The 18,969-nt window shown below is 35.9% G+C and overlaps 1 protein-coding gene across 2 annotated transcripts in view; it reads right to left on the minus strand.

Moving 5' to 3' along the window:
- Nucleotides 1-18,969, minus strand: part of CDH12 (cadherin 12) — a 150,954-nt gene that overhangs the window by 66,376 nt on the left and 65,609 nt on the right. The window contains exon 3 of one of the 2 annotated variants that reach the window (XM_041475908.1): nucleotides 5,148-5,267. The exons of the other annotated variant lie outside the window; for it this stretch is intronic. Within the exon in view, the coding sequence (XP_041331842.1) occupies nucleotides 5,148-5,267 (120 nt within the window). The remainder of the gene's footprint in view (nucleotides 1-5,147; nucleotides 5,268-18,969) is intronic. 2 annotated transcript variants of the gene reach the window in all.

Raw genomic sequence — 18,969 nt, forward strand, 5'->3', positions numbered from 1 at the left:
ATCATTGTGTTCAACTCCTGTCCGTGCAAGACACCACAGGAGACAGACACCCCAAGGACACCCCACATACCTGAGAATGTTTGTACAAATGCTTAATGAACTCTGTCACACTGAAACTGTGATCACTTCCCTGAGAAGCTGTTCCAGTGCCCAACCACCCTCTGGGTGAAAAACCTTTCTCTGATATCAAACCTAAACCTCCCCTGACTCAGCTTTATGACATTTCCTCGAGTCCTGTCACTGGTCAGGAGAGAGATCAGTATCTGCCCCTCCTCTTCCACTCACAAGAATGTGAGAATGTGTGTCTCACAATGAGACTTCCAATCAGTCTCCCCTTCTCCAGGCTCAATGCACCAAGTGACCTCAGTCCCTCTTCATATGGCTTCCCCTCAAGGCCCTTCACCATCTTCGTGACCTTTCTTTGGATGCTCTCTAGGAGCTCTCATGGGTCTTTTTTATATTATGGCACCCAAAACTGCTGCCAGCACTTGAGGTGAGGCTGCCCCAGTGCAGAGCAGAGCGGGACAATCTTCTTCCTTGCCTGGCTGACAATCCTGTGCCTGATGCACCCCAGAACATGGCTGGCCCTCCTGGCTGCCAGGACACAATGACTCAGACTCAACTGGCCATTGTCCCGGACATCCAGGTTCCTTTCCACAGTGCTACTTTCCAGCCCCTCATTCCCCAGTTTATACACAACCAGGGTATAGACCGAAGAATCTGGTGCTTGTCTTTGTTAAGCTTCTTATGTTTGGTGACTGCCCAGCTCTCTATTTTGTCAAAAATCTGCAGGACCTCCCTGACCCAAGAGAGTAGACAGCTCCTCCCAATTGTGTGTCATCAGCAAACTCACATAGTGTTCCTTGCAGTTCTGTGTCCAAATCATTTATGAGGATGTTGAAGAACACTGTGTTGAGGATGGAACTTGGCAGACCCCCCACTAGTGCCAGGTCACCACTCTGATCACCCCATCACTCAGGTCACCCATTCACTACAACTCTTTGTGCCTGACCTGTGAGCCAGTTGCTCACCCATGACATGATGTGGTGTTTACCCAGCTGTGTGCTGGACGTTTTGTCCAGAAGGATCCTGTGTGAGATGGTATCAAATGATTTGCTGAAGTTAAAAAAGATGACAGAAAAAACTAAACATGGGCACACAGCAGATTGTGAAGAGAAAATGCAGTTTATCTGGTTGATATAGGTGTTCTGGGTACAACTAAGTGACTTTCTCAGAAATTCCAGGGGTTTTTCAGAATATGAAGAATGGGCTATCACTCCAGTAGTAAAGTTTCAAATCACCCACTGTTTATTCCTGTCTGGAAGTGTAAGGTCATTCTATATATTTTTCTGGAAAAAAAAAACTTTTATCTTTAGAAAAAAAAATCTATCAAAATAATTTTTATGTCTAGGAATTCATGGGCAATTTTTTTTTCTGCCTACTCTATTTCAAAGGCTTATACAAAATACTGAGAAATATTACTTCTTCCAAAATCAGTTCATATGGACAGGACAAATGTGTATTAGAGTTATCTTACCAGCAAAAGAGAAGAATAAAGTAGAGGTAAGGATCCACGGGAAGGAAAGGGCTACAAATGCTGGTATTTCATTTACAGCATCACAAAGAATATCTAAATTTAAATCAAAGCATTATTAACATGTAGAGGCCTTATGTGCATGTGATGGTGTTCCGAGTTTTTGTAAATCATTTTACATTAAGATTTTACAATATTGTTCAACTGCAGAAGTGAATAACATTGATTTTCTTTTTTTGTCTTTTCAGATGTCATCAATATCAAAAGTGTAGAAAAATATGGTCTCCATGAGATTGCTGAAAACTGAAAATAGTATGTATGGTACTTGGGCCATAAGATTTTCTTTCCAAAGTTATTGACCCATAATTCAGCACGAGATCACTCCCTTTTGTGGAAAAGAAAACACAGATTCCAAGAAAAATCTCCTGCATAAATGTTAACATCAATACTCCTGCTGATACCAATTTGGATTTCAATAATATAACTGAAGTCAGAAGATGGACTAGAATGCAAAGTCTAACAAAACCTGGTAACATCTAGCCATAAATAAGAATATTGACCTCAAAAACATATCAGAAAATTGGGTAGAAAGGACATTTTTATGGTGGAAATGTACATTTTTATAAGAAAAGAGAATATACAGAGGAAAGAGAAGAGAGGTAATCTGTTTTAAGAGAAATTCTCATGTTAAAAACTCCTCACATTGAAATCAGGAGAGAAATTTTATAGCATTTAAAAGTACCCCTGACATACAAGGCTTGAGGCCTTACATTGTGGCATTCAAACAGTTGCTCTCCAGATGGTACTGTACTTCATGTAACCTCCCTGAAGTATAAATAAAAGCTAACTCTCCTGTTTCCACGTAGTTTGCTTATCTCCAACAAAAAGATGGAAAAAGATTAGGAGGTCAATAAAGACAAGGAGTAAAAGGGGCAGCTGTGACATTCAGACCCATAGAGGTTGAAAACTATTTAAGTGTACTAGTTTCATATCAGAGTAAATGTGTAACACCTCTTAGGAGTGATTTGAGGAAAGAGTATGTGCTAAGTCATGTGCTTGACAAACACAACCTTTATTTCACACATAAAGTTATGGTCAGCGGTTTCTCTGTTACTGCTTTGCAATGGGATCTTGAGCTAGCAACAGAAATTTCCACAAGCATTTCAAGATCTGTGCCGTAGAAGCTAAAGACACAAACAATGTTGGGAACTGTTTTGGAAGGAATAGAGAACAGAAGTGTGGTTAAACAGCTCTATACATCTATATCAGCTGCCTTCCTGAATACTGTGTGCACTTTCTCACTCTGAGGAGGAGAAGGATGATTATTGGTATGGAATGGCATCTGAATAAAGAAGTCTTCAATCTGGAAAGAGTCATTTGAGGGAGAATATAAATAGAAATTAACTATTCACTGTCTTATGTAATGTGTGAGATATGAAACAAGTTAAGAGATGCCCCTATTTAAAAAAAAAAAGAGCAAGAGGAGCAGGTTCTTAACCAAATAAACTTTTGCTGTGGAATTTCTAGTTGGTGGGTATGGAGCTGCTGTACCCCTGGACAAGTCAAATATACTGGAAGTGGAAAAGTTGTGAAGGAGAAATACTTTCAGACTTTTAGTTACTTTGACCCTGCTAGTCACCCAGGAACTTTGAAAGGACAAATTCTTTCAAGACTAGAAATGTATTTCAGGGATACATCACTAAACACGTTTCATCCGTCACTAGAGTTAAGCAGGCCATCACTTTTGGAAACATGACACAGGGTAGAAACTTAGCATAGATGTTCCTGTGTTCTTTAAATAACTACAAGATTATGTCTCAAAATTGTTTTGGAATGCAAGAGATGGCAAAACAAGCCAGCAACAACACAAAAAATGCTTATTAATCTGCTGGGGTGTTCTGAGTTTGTCATTGTACCAAAATGACTTTTTTCCCCTTTCCTGTCAAAATCACTCAGGACAGATTTCTGCAGTAAAACTCTGCAGTCAAAAACTACTGTATAAACTCCTCAGTTATAAAATAAAGAATTTTAAACAGCAGATCTGTAGCACTGCCCTGGACTTCTGGATTTTAGACCAAATCCTTAGGCATCATCCTGTGCAATGTTATTCACATACTGTTTACCTCTAAAGTCACTGTTAGACCCATGAGTCCTGGACTTCTGGATTTTAGACCAAATCCTTAGGCATCATCCTGTGCAATGTTATAATATGTCATAATTGTCATAATAATATGTCAATTGTCATAATATGAACTTCCTAACATATGACATGTTACAGCATATTATTGATGCTTGTAGAAGCATGAATCTATATGCTTTTTTTCTGGTATAGGATTTTAAACTACGCTGGCCTACTGTTTCACCAATCTTCCTCTACAGCTGTGTCCATTCTTTTAGCACATGAAATTCATTTAAGGTAATAGCCAGGTTTGTATGATGTTCCAGGGCTTGTAGGGTGCAGGCCATCACCTATGGTTGACTCACTATTGAGTAGCACATGAGAACATATGACACAGCCATTTAAAGGGCCATGGAAGAAATAGTTCTTCTTCCATGTGCTACTCTTTTTTTCTTGTGAAACTTGTACTAAAACTCTAATTTTGGCTCCAGTAAATCTTTTTCTTGCCACTGAATTTATACCCATTCTTTACAAAACTGAAATGAAAAATAAAATATAAAGGCAACTACTTTTTTTTTCCAGACACCCGAAGAAGTCCTATTTCAGTTTGAAAAATAAAATTGCTCACTGCAAACTGCAGTATGATTTCCTGCTAAATGGAGCATGGAGAAAAGGAATGTGTACATTGGAGATGGTGCTTTCACAGCCTTTCAAAGCTCCACCATCATGGCTATAGGCCCTGAATCTGACATTCAAGTACAGCTACATTGGAAGGCGATACTATTTGCTGAAAGGAGCATATGGATAGCTTTCCCTGTAGCACACTCAGGATGCCACAATGTGTGTCATTCACCATGTACGTTATCGCTTCCTCAACTGAATTACTAAATATAGAATCAAGAATGACATTTAGAAATATAGGACAAGATACCCAATTTACATGTCTACCAACCTCCCAAATACTTCAGTCTCTTTAAACATATTATCTTTTTCTGCTCACACATCCAGTAACCCCAAAGATAATATGCCCCAGGAAAAGAGGAGGGAATGAGACAATTACCTGTTCCACAGTCTCAACTTAGTTCAACATAACAAAACAATAATTGCTGGAGAATTTCTGACTGTAGGTTCAGCAAGTAAAAATGCTGAGAAGACCCAAGTTGAAATACTCACTCATCAGGGAAAAAAAAAAATAAGGATGCATGTAGAAGACAAAGCTTTATCTTAGGGAAATGGCAAAACATTGAAAAAATATTCATTCCATGTAGACATATTTTAGACGTTCCAGTAGTGATTGGACGAGCATGTTTCTTTTGTTTGTACAACACATTGTAATTAATAAAAAGCTAGTCAATACTCAAAAGTGAATCATGGGAAATTGCTCTCCTGGATTTTGGCCATATCAACCAGGTCCATATTTATTCATTGACACTGCCTACATGAATCAAAAAACCCAAAGCTTAAATTTTCCACTATTGCTAATAAACTGTTTACCTGTCTTAGGATCAATGGAGAAATATGGTTGCCCCTGAAGAATGCTGTAAACCACTCTAGCACTGTTTCCATAAGTGGGATCATCAGCATCTGTCGCTTTTACTTGAAGCACATATGCTCCTGCAAAGAAACACAGGTAATCAAATTTTTGTCATAGAGCAGTGATCAGCTATATGTCAGACACATTAGACCAGTTGCTCATGGATTCTTTTGCAATTCTTGTTCCACTGGAAAAAAGGTGAGAATAAAACTATTAGTTCTTCAGGTCCATGCTAGCAGGCATCTAGGTAATAACTAAGGCATAAAGGGGAAGAAAGGGAAAGGTATGCACCATCAGAAGATACTTATAAATAGTTTATGATTTTTTGCAAAAATCATAAACTATTTTTTTTGCAAAAACCTTTTACATAAAACATACAGAATGGAGGTTTGGGAAAACTCAATATTAAATTTTGAAAAAGGATTATACCCCACAGCTTTGTGAAAAAGTAGACAACCATGAAAGCAAAATATGGGAGTTGCCTTTAAAACAAGTGTTTGGTCAATCAACTCCTGAATCTTCAGTAAGATCAAGTGAACCAAGCTCTAAGTACATTAAAGAACTGCACTGCAGACTCCTAAAGTTGGAATTCATATTCTTACTGTAGAATGAAATTAGGTGTTTAGTTCAGGTAGTTGTCTTTAAAATCCAGGCTTGAGTACCCTTGCCCTTCCAATACAGTTCAGTAAGAATTAGAAATACTGTGGAGAAAGTATTCCTTGTCACTTGGTTTTCAGCCATAACTATAACCAGACCTAGTGCAGTTTTCTTTACATTACAACTTAAAATGGACCAATGGAGCAAAAGAAATGCACATGAAAGCAGAAAATTCATTGCAAATGGAGAAAGTCCACAGAAATATCTTGTTCCTCCCGCAGTTTGTTAATCTGTTTACTTGCATTTCCTCACTGCCCCATAATTAAAATAGTTTTCAAACTATACTGCAGCAAAAATACCTGCCACATTGTTAGGCTTTCCCATCAGCCTTGAAGAATTTTTTCCTATGACCTTCTGTGCAATTCAATGTTGGAATTTGCATTGTTGATTTGGAATGAAGATTGCCTACATGAGAAACAGCACAGTGATGTGTGTAATCTCCACCATTCCTGTTTTAAGCAGCATTGTGCATTTGGAGGTCATTGGACATTTTTCAAGAATATTCATGGAATACTGCAAGACCTTTAAGACTTCTACTTTTCTGCAATGAAAATTGACAAGTTTTAAAAAATATTCAGTATTGGAAATAAACCTTAATGGACTTGTCAAAGTTTTATTCTGGGAGTACCTCACTGAGAGATGTTCCACATGAAAGGTCCTATGACTTTGGCAGGAAAGTAACAGCAAAGGTTAACTGTTTGAAGGACAATTTTTTCAGTGCCCGGCCCATGTAATCTCGTCATACGATAGCAATGACTGACAGTGGTGCTGAGAGGTTTGGTACTAGCATTGTAAAAACACTTGCTGCATGATGGCAGCACAGACTTCTCCTGTTATGGTTTTTTGAGCAATAGAGAATGAAAAGCTATTCCAAGAGACATTCTATCTCCTGAGAAAAACACAAAAACATAAGTGTTATTTGATTAACAATCACTTTTTAAAGTTAATGGGCACATCATGTTCTTAAGCTGACAAGAAATTTCATTAAAATCAACTTCTAAAAGAAAGAAAATATTAGCAAATAATAAGTGAATGAATGAAAATAAATACCACAGCTAAATCCATATCTGTATCTCCTCACTCAAAAATGTGATGATGCAATGTGAAGAAAGCAGACATTGGCCATCAAAGTTCCTGAAAATTCTGTCACCAAATGAGGTGCTTGATGATTCCTGCACATACTGATTATTAGTGTAGATATTCCTAGGTACATGCTCCAGGTAGTCCAACTTTATTATACAAAAGGAAGAAGAAAAGTTGATGTGCAAACTAAGTTTTATTAAGGGAAACATACAGAGTCTGATAAATAGCTGGCACTGAATATGAAAAATATTCCATTTCACATTGACAGCATTTTCAACTGTATTAACCTACCTGTCAGATCTTTTAAACTAACAGATAATATGTAAAGTTTATCTTTTTATGAGAGGCCTGGCATGTTGGTTTGTATTTTTTTAATATGCCTCCAGTCATTTACTTATTGAAATGCATACTTAATGTTCTAAATGGGCTTTCTGAAATTGGTTTCTCATCCTTTCAGTATTATCAAGTATTGCTCTTTGTATCTAACAAGCTTTCTATTTTATTGCAAGGCATGAAACCAATGTATTTTTAAAAGTAGACTCTAAAATCAAGTTATATTTTTCCAGGCAATAATGCAGGGCACTACAGCTGTAAATCTTTAATGTGAAAATGTTATGAGGAAGGATCACATTAACTATACTTCATGACATTTCAATTAAAATATGTACTTACATTACTACATGGAGTAATGAAATAAAAAAAAAGATACAATGTTTCTTTTTAGGGAAATACCTTATATGACAGTCAGCGTTTAAATATATTTTTAATTTTTCATGTGCAAGCAACACACATTTGATGTAAAACATTACAAAATGCAGAAAAAAAGAATGATGTGCTTTAGTTATTTATGTTTTATAAAGAGAAAAAAATAATGTTAAACCATTGACACAGCTCAAGAAATGGTATGGAATTTTAAAGATTGTGTTTTCTTTGAAAAAATACAAGTGGTATTGAAAACTAACATTCTGTAAATCACAGCAAGCATACTCACCTGAATTTTACTCTAAAATTTTACTGCTAAAACTAAAGGACACTCATCAATAAGTGCTAATAGAATGGAGCCTAAGATTTATAACTTGTTGGCAAAACTGACAGAAATAGTACTAATAAAAAAGCCTTGTTGTTTATATCAGAATAACTGTAAGGAACTGTAGGACATCTGAGTTTATACCATAAGAGAAATGTTTATGAAATATTGATTTGACTTCTAGAACAATTACCTTATTTTTTTTTTTTTCGTGCCAGTCCTATTGGTAAAAATGTTATTTTGCCAAAATAAAAAGAATCTTTGAAAGAAGACCAATATTGATGGAATCTTTTCTCATCCAAGGAGTACTACAAAGAAATTTCAAAATATTCTAATAATTGGTTTGAGATTTTTAAATTGCTTATTTTGTCAAAATTTGTTTAAAAAAATATTTTAAAGTTTAGACCCTCCCAAATTTTGAAACAGAATATTTGATTCATTGATTATCTTTCCTGTTTTGGTTTTGTGGTTTTTTTCCTTATAAAAGACTAAAATATTGACCCTTTTTATTATTTCAACATAGAAATATATTTTAACTTCACCAAAATGTAGTTGGGGCGCGATATCTTGCTCTCCGTTGAGCTATTTCTGTCATTCAAAGTAATCAAGCATGAAATGTGAGCTTTTTATGTTTAGTTTGTTGACCTGAAGAGCATGACAAAGAGTACACAAAGCTTGACTGGGACTAGTTAAAATGGTTATTTCATTGTAAAGGAATATGAGAGGATTCAATGCTATGAGAATAACAGAGCAGACTTATTTAAACATGATTCCCGAAAAAAAAATAATGCACAGTCAATAGAATTGCAAAGACAAACTAGAAAGGAGACGTTGATATGTTATGTATTTTCTTGTTAAGAACAGCTTACACTAGGCCTGCAAATCCCATTAAGTTTGGTTACAAATGCCAAAATTCAGTTATGTGGTAGCAGTGCACTGTTTTACACAGGAATTGAGGGTAGCCTGCTTCAAGTCTTTGAAAGGTAAGAGAAGGCTGGATGGGAGCAGTAAGTTTGAAAGGTTAATTGAGAAAGGAAGGGATGCTGAAATTATCATATCACAAGACTTCAAGTTTTCCATAGGCTCTGGCTGGAGCCTCCCTCCACTCCACAGTGATCAGAGGTTCAGTCAAAGCAGGTGACTCAGGCTGTCATCTTGCCAAGCTTTGAATTTCTTCAATAAACAAGACATCACTTCTTTGGTGATACTGTCAAGCAGATTTCTACCTCAACTTTTCTCGTTTGAAATTCAGGGCTCTGATTTTGCCACTTTTCTTGTTCACCTTTTTTCCAGTCTTTTGTTAGTAGGAAATGAGTTTGTGACATTGTGTGTGAATTGTCATGGAATTACTTTTGGTAATGGACTACCAAAGGTAGTTTCATTTACTTCATGGTAAGTAAAGACATGATTTCCTTGTACAGTCAAAAAAACTGTCATCTTGCTGCACAACCTCTCCCCTTCCACATGCATTATGTAGTACTTTTGAAAGAAATTAGATGATTGTGAAAATATTTTTTTATGGGATGGGTGAAGGAGGAGCACAGCTGCTGGCATAGAAACTAACTATTTTGTGCAATGTTCTTTCTAAACAATTCCAAAAATAGCACCATGGCAACCCAAACAGCATCCATCTTCTTATCAGAATCCAAGTAAAAATTGAATCAACACATTTCATAGTTGTGGGTTTGGGGTTTTTTAAGTTTAAGAAAAAAAAGAAGTGAATTTATGGCTCACTGCAGCACTACATTGCAATTCAGATCAGGAGATTACGTGTCTCAATAAATATTCCCCTGACCTTCCACTAGTAGTTTCAGCAAAACTCCGGCACTCAGAGGACACGTGCATTTGTAAAGAGAGATGCTGACATTGCCCTTTTGGGGCTTATCTTCTATAGAAAAATTACCAGTAATAAGTTTTGAATATATACTCCGGACGCTGACTCCCACAAAAGTAATGTGAAAAAGACATATTTTACTTGGAAAAGTCAGTTTCCAGTTTATGTATTCATGGCTGTGCAGCCTCGATAATAGCACAGGCTTGCTGGCTCCATCAATATCTTGAACACTAGACACAATCAGGGAAGCACACTTTATTCCTGTTTTGCATTCCAGACATCACCCTGAACATATATATTTCTCTCAGCTGTCAGAAGTGGCCATGGCCACAAAAGCACTACTGCCATTCCCTTTTGTAATCGATGAAGAATGGCAGCCTTTTGCTAATAGTTTTGCTAAAAGCAGCTGTTGCAAATCTCAGCATTTAGTGCATAATCAAGCATATTTCTAGTATGTCTAGAATAACAGTGAACTTATATTGGCAACAATCCAGGGAGTATGGAAGCTGGCTTTTTTTTTTTTTATTTTTTCCTGCTGGTCATCCCTGTCTCCCTCATGGATGATGAGGGAAATCAGGGGAAACCTGCTGTGGTAGTTTCAGCTAATTGTTTAGCTTAGAAATCAGTGAAGCAATTATTTTCTTTCCCCCTTTCTTTTCCTTTTTTTTTTTTTTTTTTTCTTTTTTTGGTACCGTCATCTGTTGGGGTCAGCCAGAGTTAAGCAACTCGGTGTGGCTCAGCTAATAACGCCTGTTATCCACTGAATATTTATTTAATTTATTTATTTCTATTAATTTAGGCTATTCATTTATTTATAAAGACAGTCAGTGGCTTACACAGTCTCAAGGCTGTGATAATGTTTACAGAGGTTACACTTCTGAAGAAAATTAGGAGCTTGCAATAGCAGCTAATAGTCTAAACCCAATATGCACATAAAGGTGTGGCCTGGTAAAGTAACTGCTGGAAATTATGCATAAGGAGAACGGCAGAGGAACCAATTAGCAAATACTAAGCTTAATATCTACCTGTTTGAGAAATACACCTCTGAAGAGTGATTTTTCCTTTCTGTTTTCAAGATTGTTTTCATCTTAACAATAAGACAGAAGTTCTTCTTATATATATATATGAAATTTAGCAAACAGAAAAAATTAGCTTTGACTTCTGCTTTTATCTTGACAACTTGATTATTTTTCAGGCTATGACTTAACAGGGATTTAAGTATGCCAGTATACCTTCATGGCTAGGGTAGGTGAGATAAAAATAACCAGTACACTCTCTAATCATGATAGCTGTATTGGCAAATCTCCCACTGTAGATGTTTCTGTGCTGATAAAAGCATGCTTTTGCTGCCTTAGTTTATGTTTTTCAGTAAGGTGGTTTAAGTTGTATTAGAACCTATATGATATCAAATGCTGTGTCTCAACCAGACAACTTTCCCAAAAACACCATTGGAAATCAGATCTGTTGTGGGAAATGCCTTCTTTGATGGAATTGCAACACAATTAATTTTAGCCCTACTCAATGCACTGAAATCTTAAAGGCCTGAAGAAAAATGAGTCAGCCCTAGAATAACAGCACAAAGACTTGCTATTCATTTATTAATCTGTAAAATTGTTTCCATGCAATTAAAATTTTTTTTCAGACTCAAATGTTCAAAGAAAATACTAAGTTAAATTTGAGCAGGGAAAGTGATACACTGGAACTGATTCCAAGCGGATGCAGCCTGATGATTGTTATGATATTCACCTGGACAGGAATTGTTAGTATCAGCTGCATGCCCTTTCAACAGCATAGATTCTTCTCATGCCAGATAAAAGAGTATTAGATAAAGCATTTTTAAGCATTCACTTTTCTCATAGAAGAGGTCCTGGAAATTCTTAATGTGTGACAAAGAACTTGAAATTGTGACACTCCTCCTGACAGCCTTCAAGCCCACTTGCCCCCAAAATAAAGTATGCCAAAAATGGTGGCCATCACATAAAAAACTCAGGAGAAAACAACTCACAGTGTTACTTCCACTATTTTATGGTTTGAAGTTTTCATGAGTTGGAGTTTCACACATCAGTTCTTCAAATGTCAAATGATTTATTCAGAATGTAGTAATAAGAAAACTGGAGCTTTACAGGGGATACAAGAAAAAAAAATTACTGTGAAATAAATGTCATTCAGAGTGAATGTAAGCTAAAGAGACGTGGTTTTGAATCTCAGTAGATGTTCTAATGCTATATGGAGGCTGGGTTGTTTCAATATTTTTTTACCAGATATTGGACCTGTTTAAAAGTAATTTAATTCTATGTTCACCCAGGTATCTTTAGCTAAACAAAGTTGATTTCTACACCAGTATTTGGTGAAAAAAATATTTTTTTAAAATTTTGAATGAAATAAAGAATTTTATCAAGGCCATTTCCCCAGTTATATTTAGAGTCATGTACTTAGGCTCAAGAATTTGTAACGGAATTACATACTTATATAGTAACATTTCAAGGAAAAGACATTTGGAGATGTTCATGACTGAGCACTTCTAAAGTTTACATTGCCTATATCACATTTCTTTCTACCTACTTAAAATATTGTGGTTTTTATTTATTTATTTATTTTAATTTACCACTTTTTCCCACTCAAAATCTACAAATATGCCGAGGGCAATGTGACTTCTACACAATCAAGTATGCAATGAGATTCTCTGTGAAAGTTGCTGACTTTGATTATTTAATCAGAATATTCCTTTGAAGACTTTCCTGCTACTTGAAGATCAAAGTACTGAAGAATTCATAGAATTCTACCCTATACATTTGCATTAAAATTTAAAATGTAATCTGATACATTCAGTGACTTAATTCATAATGTCAATACTATTTTACACAGCTCTCTACATCAATACCCAACTACAATAACCTTCTGTGGTGAGAGGAGACAGTAACCCCATATACCCACCATAGTGGTATGACTATAGGGGCTTCAGAACACGGAACAGCATGGATATCCTCAGGCTTGACAAGAGGTTCCCCTCATGCAAACCCATGTGCAAGAATAAGAGAAATGGCAAAAGAGGGATTGTTACTTTAGGTGGCATCAGGCACGTCTTCCATCACAAATGGTATTTAACAGAAAAAAGGGGAAGAAATCCAGCATCTGAAAACAATCAGGATAATAAGCCCCTGTGTAAGCCCTGGTCTGATTCCTACCCATGACCAATTTACACCATGAAACATACCATTTCCAAATACCTCTTACCTTTTGCCACAATAACTGAACAAATTACTCCTAAAACAAAGCTAATGATCTAATTTCCCTTTCTACAAGAACAGTACAAGGAACTGAAGGGAGTCAGAGGTTTGTGATGGATGAATAGAGAGAGCTTAATCAGAGCTCACTATGGTGACTTTTCTCATCTGAGCTTTGTGTTCCCTCTCAGAAATCCCATCCCTGTTGTAGGAATGACCCAGTGACTTATAAAGGTACAAACTCAGGTCAGCTTCAGATTTCCTTAATAATTCACAGCAGCTGGTGGACTTTGAACATGCAGCTGAATCATCCTTGCAGCAGATGCTCTTGAAAGAGTGGGAACAAACAACTGGCAACAGAAAACCATGCAGGCATTAAAGGTCCAAGTGGACAGACTTTAAATAGAGCCCTCATGTTAATGGTAAGCACATAATTAATTCCACTTTGTTCTTTCACTAGAGGGATCGTACCATCACTATCTTTGGAAGTTCTCAGGAACAGATCAGAAATGCATTAGGAACAACATATGTGTGGTGATCCTCATGGAAATGCATTAAGTGATTCTGAGATTCCTTCTGTCCTAGCTTTGTGATGACTTGTACTGCATAAACAGACTTTCCTCACTTCTGAGAACCTTGTTCTTATGGCTATGATGGAAGTGCTTTAATTTGGTTCAGGAGTGTACTATTGAAGCAGATCTTTCCCTTGTCCTCAGTACGCTCTTTCAGCATGTGAACTTGATGATTTTGGGTTACAGCTAAGATGGAAGGTAGGTGTGCACTTGATGCAATGCTACTGTTAATAGGTAGTTGATGAGAGCGTATTTGAAACCATGAGGGTTTCAAATACTCTGGATGCCAAATTCTCATAACATACTGTTTCATCACACAGCTCTGTTTCTATTGCATCATGCTACTGCCTAGTATGACATCACATTATTTTCAGAGCCTTTAAATACTATAGCATTACATAAGTATCATTATTATTTCACATCAGGAACAGTTGCAACTAAAATAGCAAAAATCTATAAAGTATTAACTGAATATATAAAATGCTATCATAGTACAACTACACATATTTGGCCAATTTAATGGCACTGAAAAGAGAACATTTTAGTGATTAGGAGAGAGAAGGAATTCAAACCACAAGGTCATATTACACATATGGAAGTTTTAAATATAAACACTTACAACTGAGCATGATTCTCCTGTCTCAGATATATTAGCGTGACAACTCCCTTCTTTTCATATGCTTGCATTAGGTTTTGATACTTTTTTTCATAAAAACATTTTAAAAACTTCTAGTGTACCAGTCTGATTTTTTGTTGATCTGAACATTAAATGAAATTTTGCATTTACTTATAACTTGGATAAATATAATGCTTTGATGATACTGTCCTAGTAAACAAAACCTCAAGCATCCTTCTCAGCAGGCAAATTTCTGGACTGTGTGCTGCCAGAGTGGGGACATACATCCAGTTTTATTAGGAAAAGTCCACTGAGCCAAAGAAAATGTCAGTGTTTCACTGGAGGAATGCGCTTCCCAGGCATAACTGGGAAGATGTTCTTTGCCAAAAGGTTACAGAAACATGTTTTTCATTTTTTTCTGCCTTACTAAGCACAACTCAATTTCAGGATACTGCATGCAGAGTTTTTCTCAGCATGAGGAAAGACTGAAGCAGAAGACGGTAACAGAGATCTGGTCTTGTTCTTAATTCAATAGCAGACTGTTACTTAACAAATTATCTTACTGTTTCTTAGGTTCTCCATGATAAAATGAAAACAGGAGCCTTCAGACCCTCAGTGGTAGATGCTCATCTAAGACAGTTTAATGTGCAATGACTTCTGGTGCTCTGGTAGTGTGATGGTAATAGAAATGTCTTCTGTTAAATCATTGATCATGACATAATAATATACATATAATATACATATTTTGAAAATGTAGCAGAATACCACACCATCCCAAAGTAAGACATGAAGAAGCACATCCTAATTTTCAAATCCCTCAAATTTATATCTTTGAAAGAATATGTACTACAGTCAAGAAGCAGTCAAATAACAATCTCAAGAGCTGACAGAATGACAATATTGCCTATTTTGAACAAAATTTTATAAGTGAATAAATGTTATGATAGAAGAAAGAATCTTGCAACCTGTGGCTGTGCAAACACCCAATATTCTTTGTGGCCAACTTGTTAAAAACTGAAAGACAGTGTGGCTTTTGGAACAAACAAAAAACCTGAAGGAAAAATATGATTTTAGTCAGTACACAAAAAGCATTTCAGTTTTGAGCATGGTAAACAGGCAAGAGCAAGAAAGCTTTTGTTTCCAGGGTTGCATTAGGAGTGGAACACATTCAGGTATGTTGTGGGAGTTCTCAGTTCAGATGATTTTTTTGCCTGAGGAAATTCAAATGTGTACTGCCCATCTTTCTGGAAAATTTTGTACATGTGACTGCTTATATATTTCATTTAATCATTCACAAGGGTATACACCTGTTTTCTAAAACAGCTTCCTGACTCATGCAATATTACTCTTTCTTTCATTTTGTTCCATCTCAGTTTCTTCTGTATGAGCACTCCTCATCAATGGAAATTTGTGTTTTCAGAAACATGAAACAATATTATCAAGTGAGCCTGAAAGACACACATTTACCTATGATAGGTGGAATAAGACCACTGCTGGTAGAGAAACAAAAAGTTTAGTCTTCTACATAAATTGGAGATCTGTATTAAAAATTTTCCCTGACACATTTTTATGTGTGCATAATTGGCTAACTGGCAAACAGATTCAAGACATTTTGAATTGAGCTTTTAAGTGAGTGAACTCTTCACTGACACAAAATTGACTTCTGTAGCATTCTTGCCTTTTGTGACTCAGCTTCAACCTCCTAAGAGAGATTCAAGGAGATGTTGCAGCAAGAAATGAAGGAGAATATGGAGAAGAAGGAGGTTTGAAGTATGGGACAAAACCCCCACCTCCTCTGCTTAGGGAAGAAAATAATTCTAAGATTGCTCTATTTTATAATTAATATTGTTTTCATCAGTGTGTCCTAGTTGTGGGCACTGAAGTTTTACTGTTTAACTTCAGGCACCTGAGACCCAATCTCAACACTCAAAAAGTTAATGTACCTGCCTGTCCTAAAATATGGGCAGTGTTCATTTATCAATTAAAGTTTAATTCATCTGTTATTTAAAAATAAGCCTGAACCCTTATGGGATAGTCTGTGTTATACTGACTGCGTGGCTTGTGGCTGCAAATCTTCTAACTGGAATGATGCCAGATCAGATGAAGAGCCAGCCAGTGGTCCTGGGGTTATTCCAGATGACATTAAAGGCTGTATTAATGTATGTACCACTCTTCCCAGAGTCCAGACCTCCACCCCCAACAGTTCTTGTTTTGCCATGGATGACTAAATAAACTGTTCTCAAAGCTAGTCAAAACATGTATCTTCTGGCAAAGTGTTATTATTTTCCTTATCTTTTAGCCAATTAAGAGTATTTCAGCTCATTTTATGCAGCACTTCCCATTTTAAAGTCCTGTTTGAGAAGGCTGAGATATTGTTCATCCTAAAATTAACAACAAAATTGTAATTACCTTAGATAGCAAAGGACCGTGCATTTAGACACTCTTGGTGCTTTGAAATTCAAAATCTAGCTATCTCTATCAGTCTAGATAAAACCAGATGTTTCCCATCAGGTTGATAATTATCCAGATAAAATGGATAGAAATTAAATTTTCATAATTGACTTTATGAGCTATCAGTTGGTTTTGAACAGCCTTTCTGTTGGAAATACCGACTCAAAGCATTGCCTGAATGATTCTTCAAGCATTCCTTTCTTCAAATCACTAACTGACAATGTACTCTGTATCCACAATATGTGATTGAACTCCATAGGAACTCTTAAAATACAAAACCTTTGTAACTATCTCAGATAACTACAAGAAATCCAAAATATTTTGCTCTCCCTTGCAAAGAGACATTAACATCCTCAAAAAAAGGGGTGTTTAGATTACAAATAATTTTTAATTTTATGTTTCTTATTGCATTTCTCTAACTTACTAGATCACTTTGAAGATTTTAGCACTTACAAAAACTTGGTAGCCAAGGTTCTTTTACCTAATTCACTTGAAACCAGCTCAGAAAAATTTCAAAAGTTTTTAGAAATATACTTCAACCTATGTGTTACAGATGCTACAGGAGACAAAAACCCCCAGCTTTTAATAAATTATCATTTATTTCCCAAATATAAACATTTTTGACATAATTTTCTTCCCCAAGAGCCACAATCACATTTGTCAACTTAACTGATCCCTGAAATGAGATCCAAATTATTCAACAGGGATAAAATTAGTAGCAAGCCTCAGGCATAAGACAGCAGTTTTCTTTAGCATTCATTTTTGGTTTATTAACTGCTAAAGATCAACAGCAAATGAGATCATATGATGATACTGCAGTCCAGTTTAATAGTCTCCTACTCCTGCAGCAGAACAACTTTTTGTTTGTGGGTTTTTTGTGTTTTTCTTGGTTTAGGTTTTTTTTTTGGCTTTTTATTTATTTTATTTGTTGTTGTTGTTGTTGTTGCTGTTTTTAATTGATTGGTTTAGTTTGGTTTTGTTGGGGTTTTTTATTTAGTTTGGTTGGTTGATCAGTTTAGTTCTTTAATTTTTCTAAAACTCTGGAACCCTTTAGATGAAATGGAGCACAGTTATGTGCAAAGGCACATTGAATTCCTCAAATTTCCAGCATCTGAAAGCAGTAAGTACCCAATTTTCCTCTCAAATTTATTTAGGCTTCTAGTCATAGGACAAGTTACCATCTAAAAGCAAAATCAATCCAAAACAATAAAAATGCCAAGTCATCCACTGAGCTGCTAGAAGTAATCTTTCTTTAGAGAACAGTGATACTTTACCTTGACTGACTGTAGCTCTTCTGCTGGGCTGCTGAGAAGACTCATACCTTTTGCAATTTCCAGCCATATTCCTATTCCCATTCCCACAGCCTCCGTCTATTGAGCCACACAGAGGAAATTTATCCAGTCTAAACTGCAGTTTCCCATAGTTGCTTACTACATTTGCTTATCCTCCCTGTTTCTCCTGACACGTACCCTACTGCACTTGTTATGAAACCATCTCCCTTGTACCCCTGTTTCTTTCTCCTCTGAGTCTTTCACTATTGAACCTATTTTTGACACATTTCAATCTTTTTTACCAATTATGGGATGAATAAATGTGACATTGTATTTTCTGGAAATGTATTGCAAAGGAAATATTTCACACTGCATCACAACAATGTTTTTCCTGTCCCCATTGTACCTAGTGCCAACAACAAGCTTCATGTCAAGATACTGAAAAAAATATACTAAGTAAACAATATGGACACCTTAATGAGAAATCTAAGCAGTATCAGGCCACTTATGATTTTCTGTGTTTTAATTTATTCATTTTTCTTACTCTGAAGACCTCTGTGATTTTTCTTTTTTAATCATCAAAAGTTAAAATAAAGAAAATTAATAGTAATCTATGTTAATGGAGACTAGTTCAGGAGAAATGTATAGGAAGACAGTGGAGAAAACAATAATTTATTTCTTTTTTTTATTGCAGCTAAATATAATGCAGACTACAGTCTTATTTTCTTAAAATTCAGTAGGCATGTGAAGGCCACACTGAATAAAGGAATGCACTCTGACCATTTTGTAAAAATGTCTAATTAATTTTCCTTTGTCACTTTCAATATGTTTCTATTACATGCTTGGGACTACTAGGGTTCCCAATGGTAACTGAATTTTGCAGCTGAAAATTACTGTCCTTAAGTAATTCTAAGAATTTCTCACTGAAAACTCTTAAGCACACATCAGATGATGGCTGTGGCCACACAAAGAAAGACTCTGCTTGGTTATACTTATTATTTTACATTGACTTGAGTATTATTTGTTTATTTAGGATAATTGCAAATT

The sequence above is a fragment of the Pyrgilauda ruficollis genome, unplaced genomic scaffold (assembly GCF_017590135.1).
Source record: "Pyrgilauda ruficollis isolate IOZ18807 unplaced genomic scaffold, ASM1759013v1 scaffold37, whole genome shotgun sequence".
NCBI classification, from domain to species: domain Eukaryota; kingdom Metazoa; phylum Chordata; class Aves; order Passeriformes; family Passeridae; genus Pyrgilauda; species Pyrgilauda ruficollis.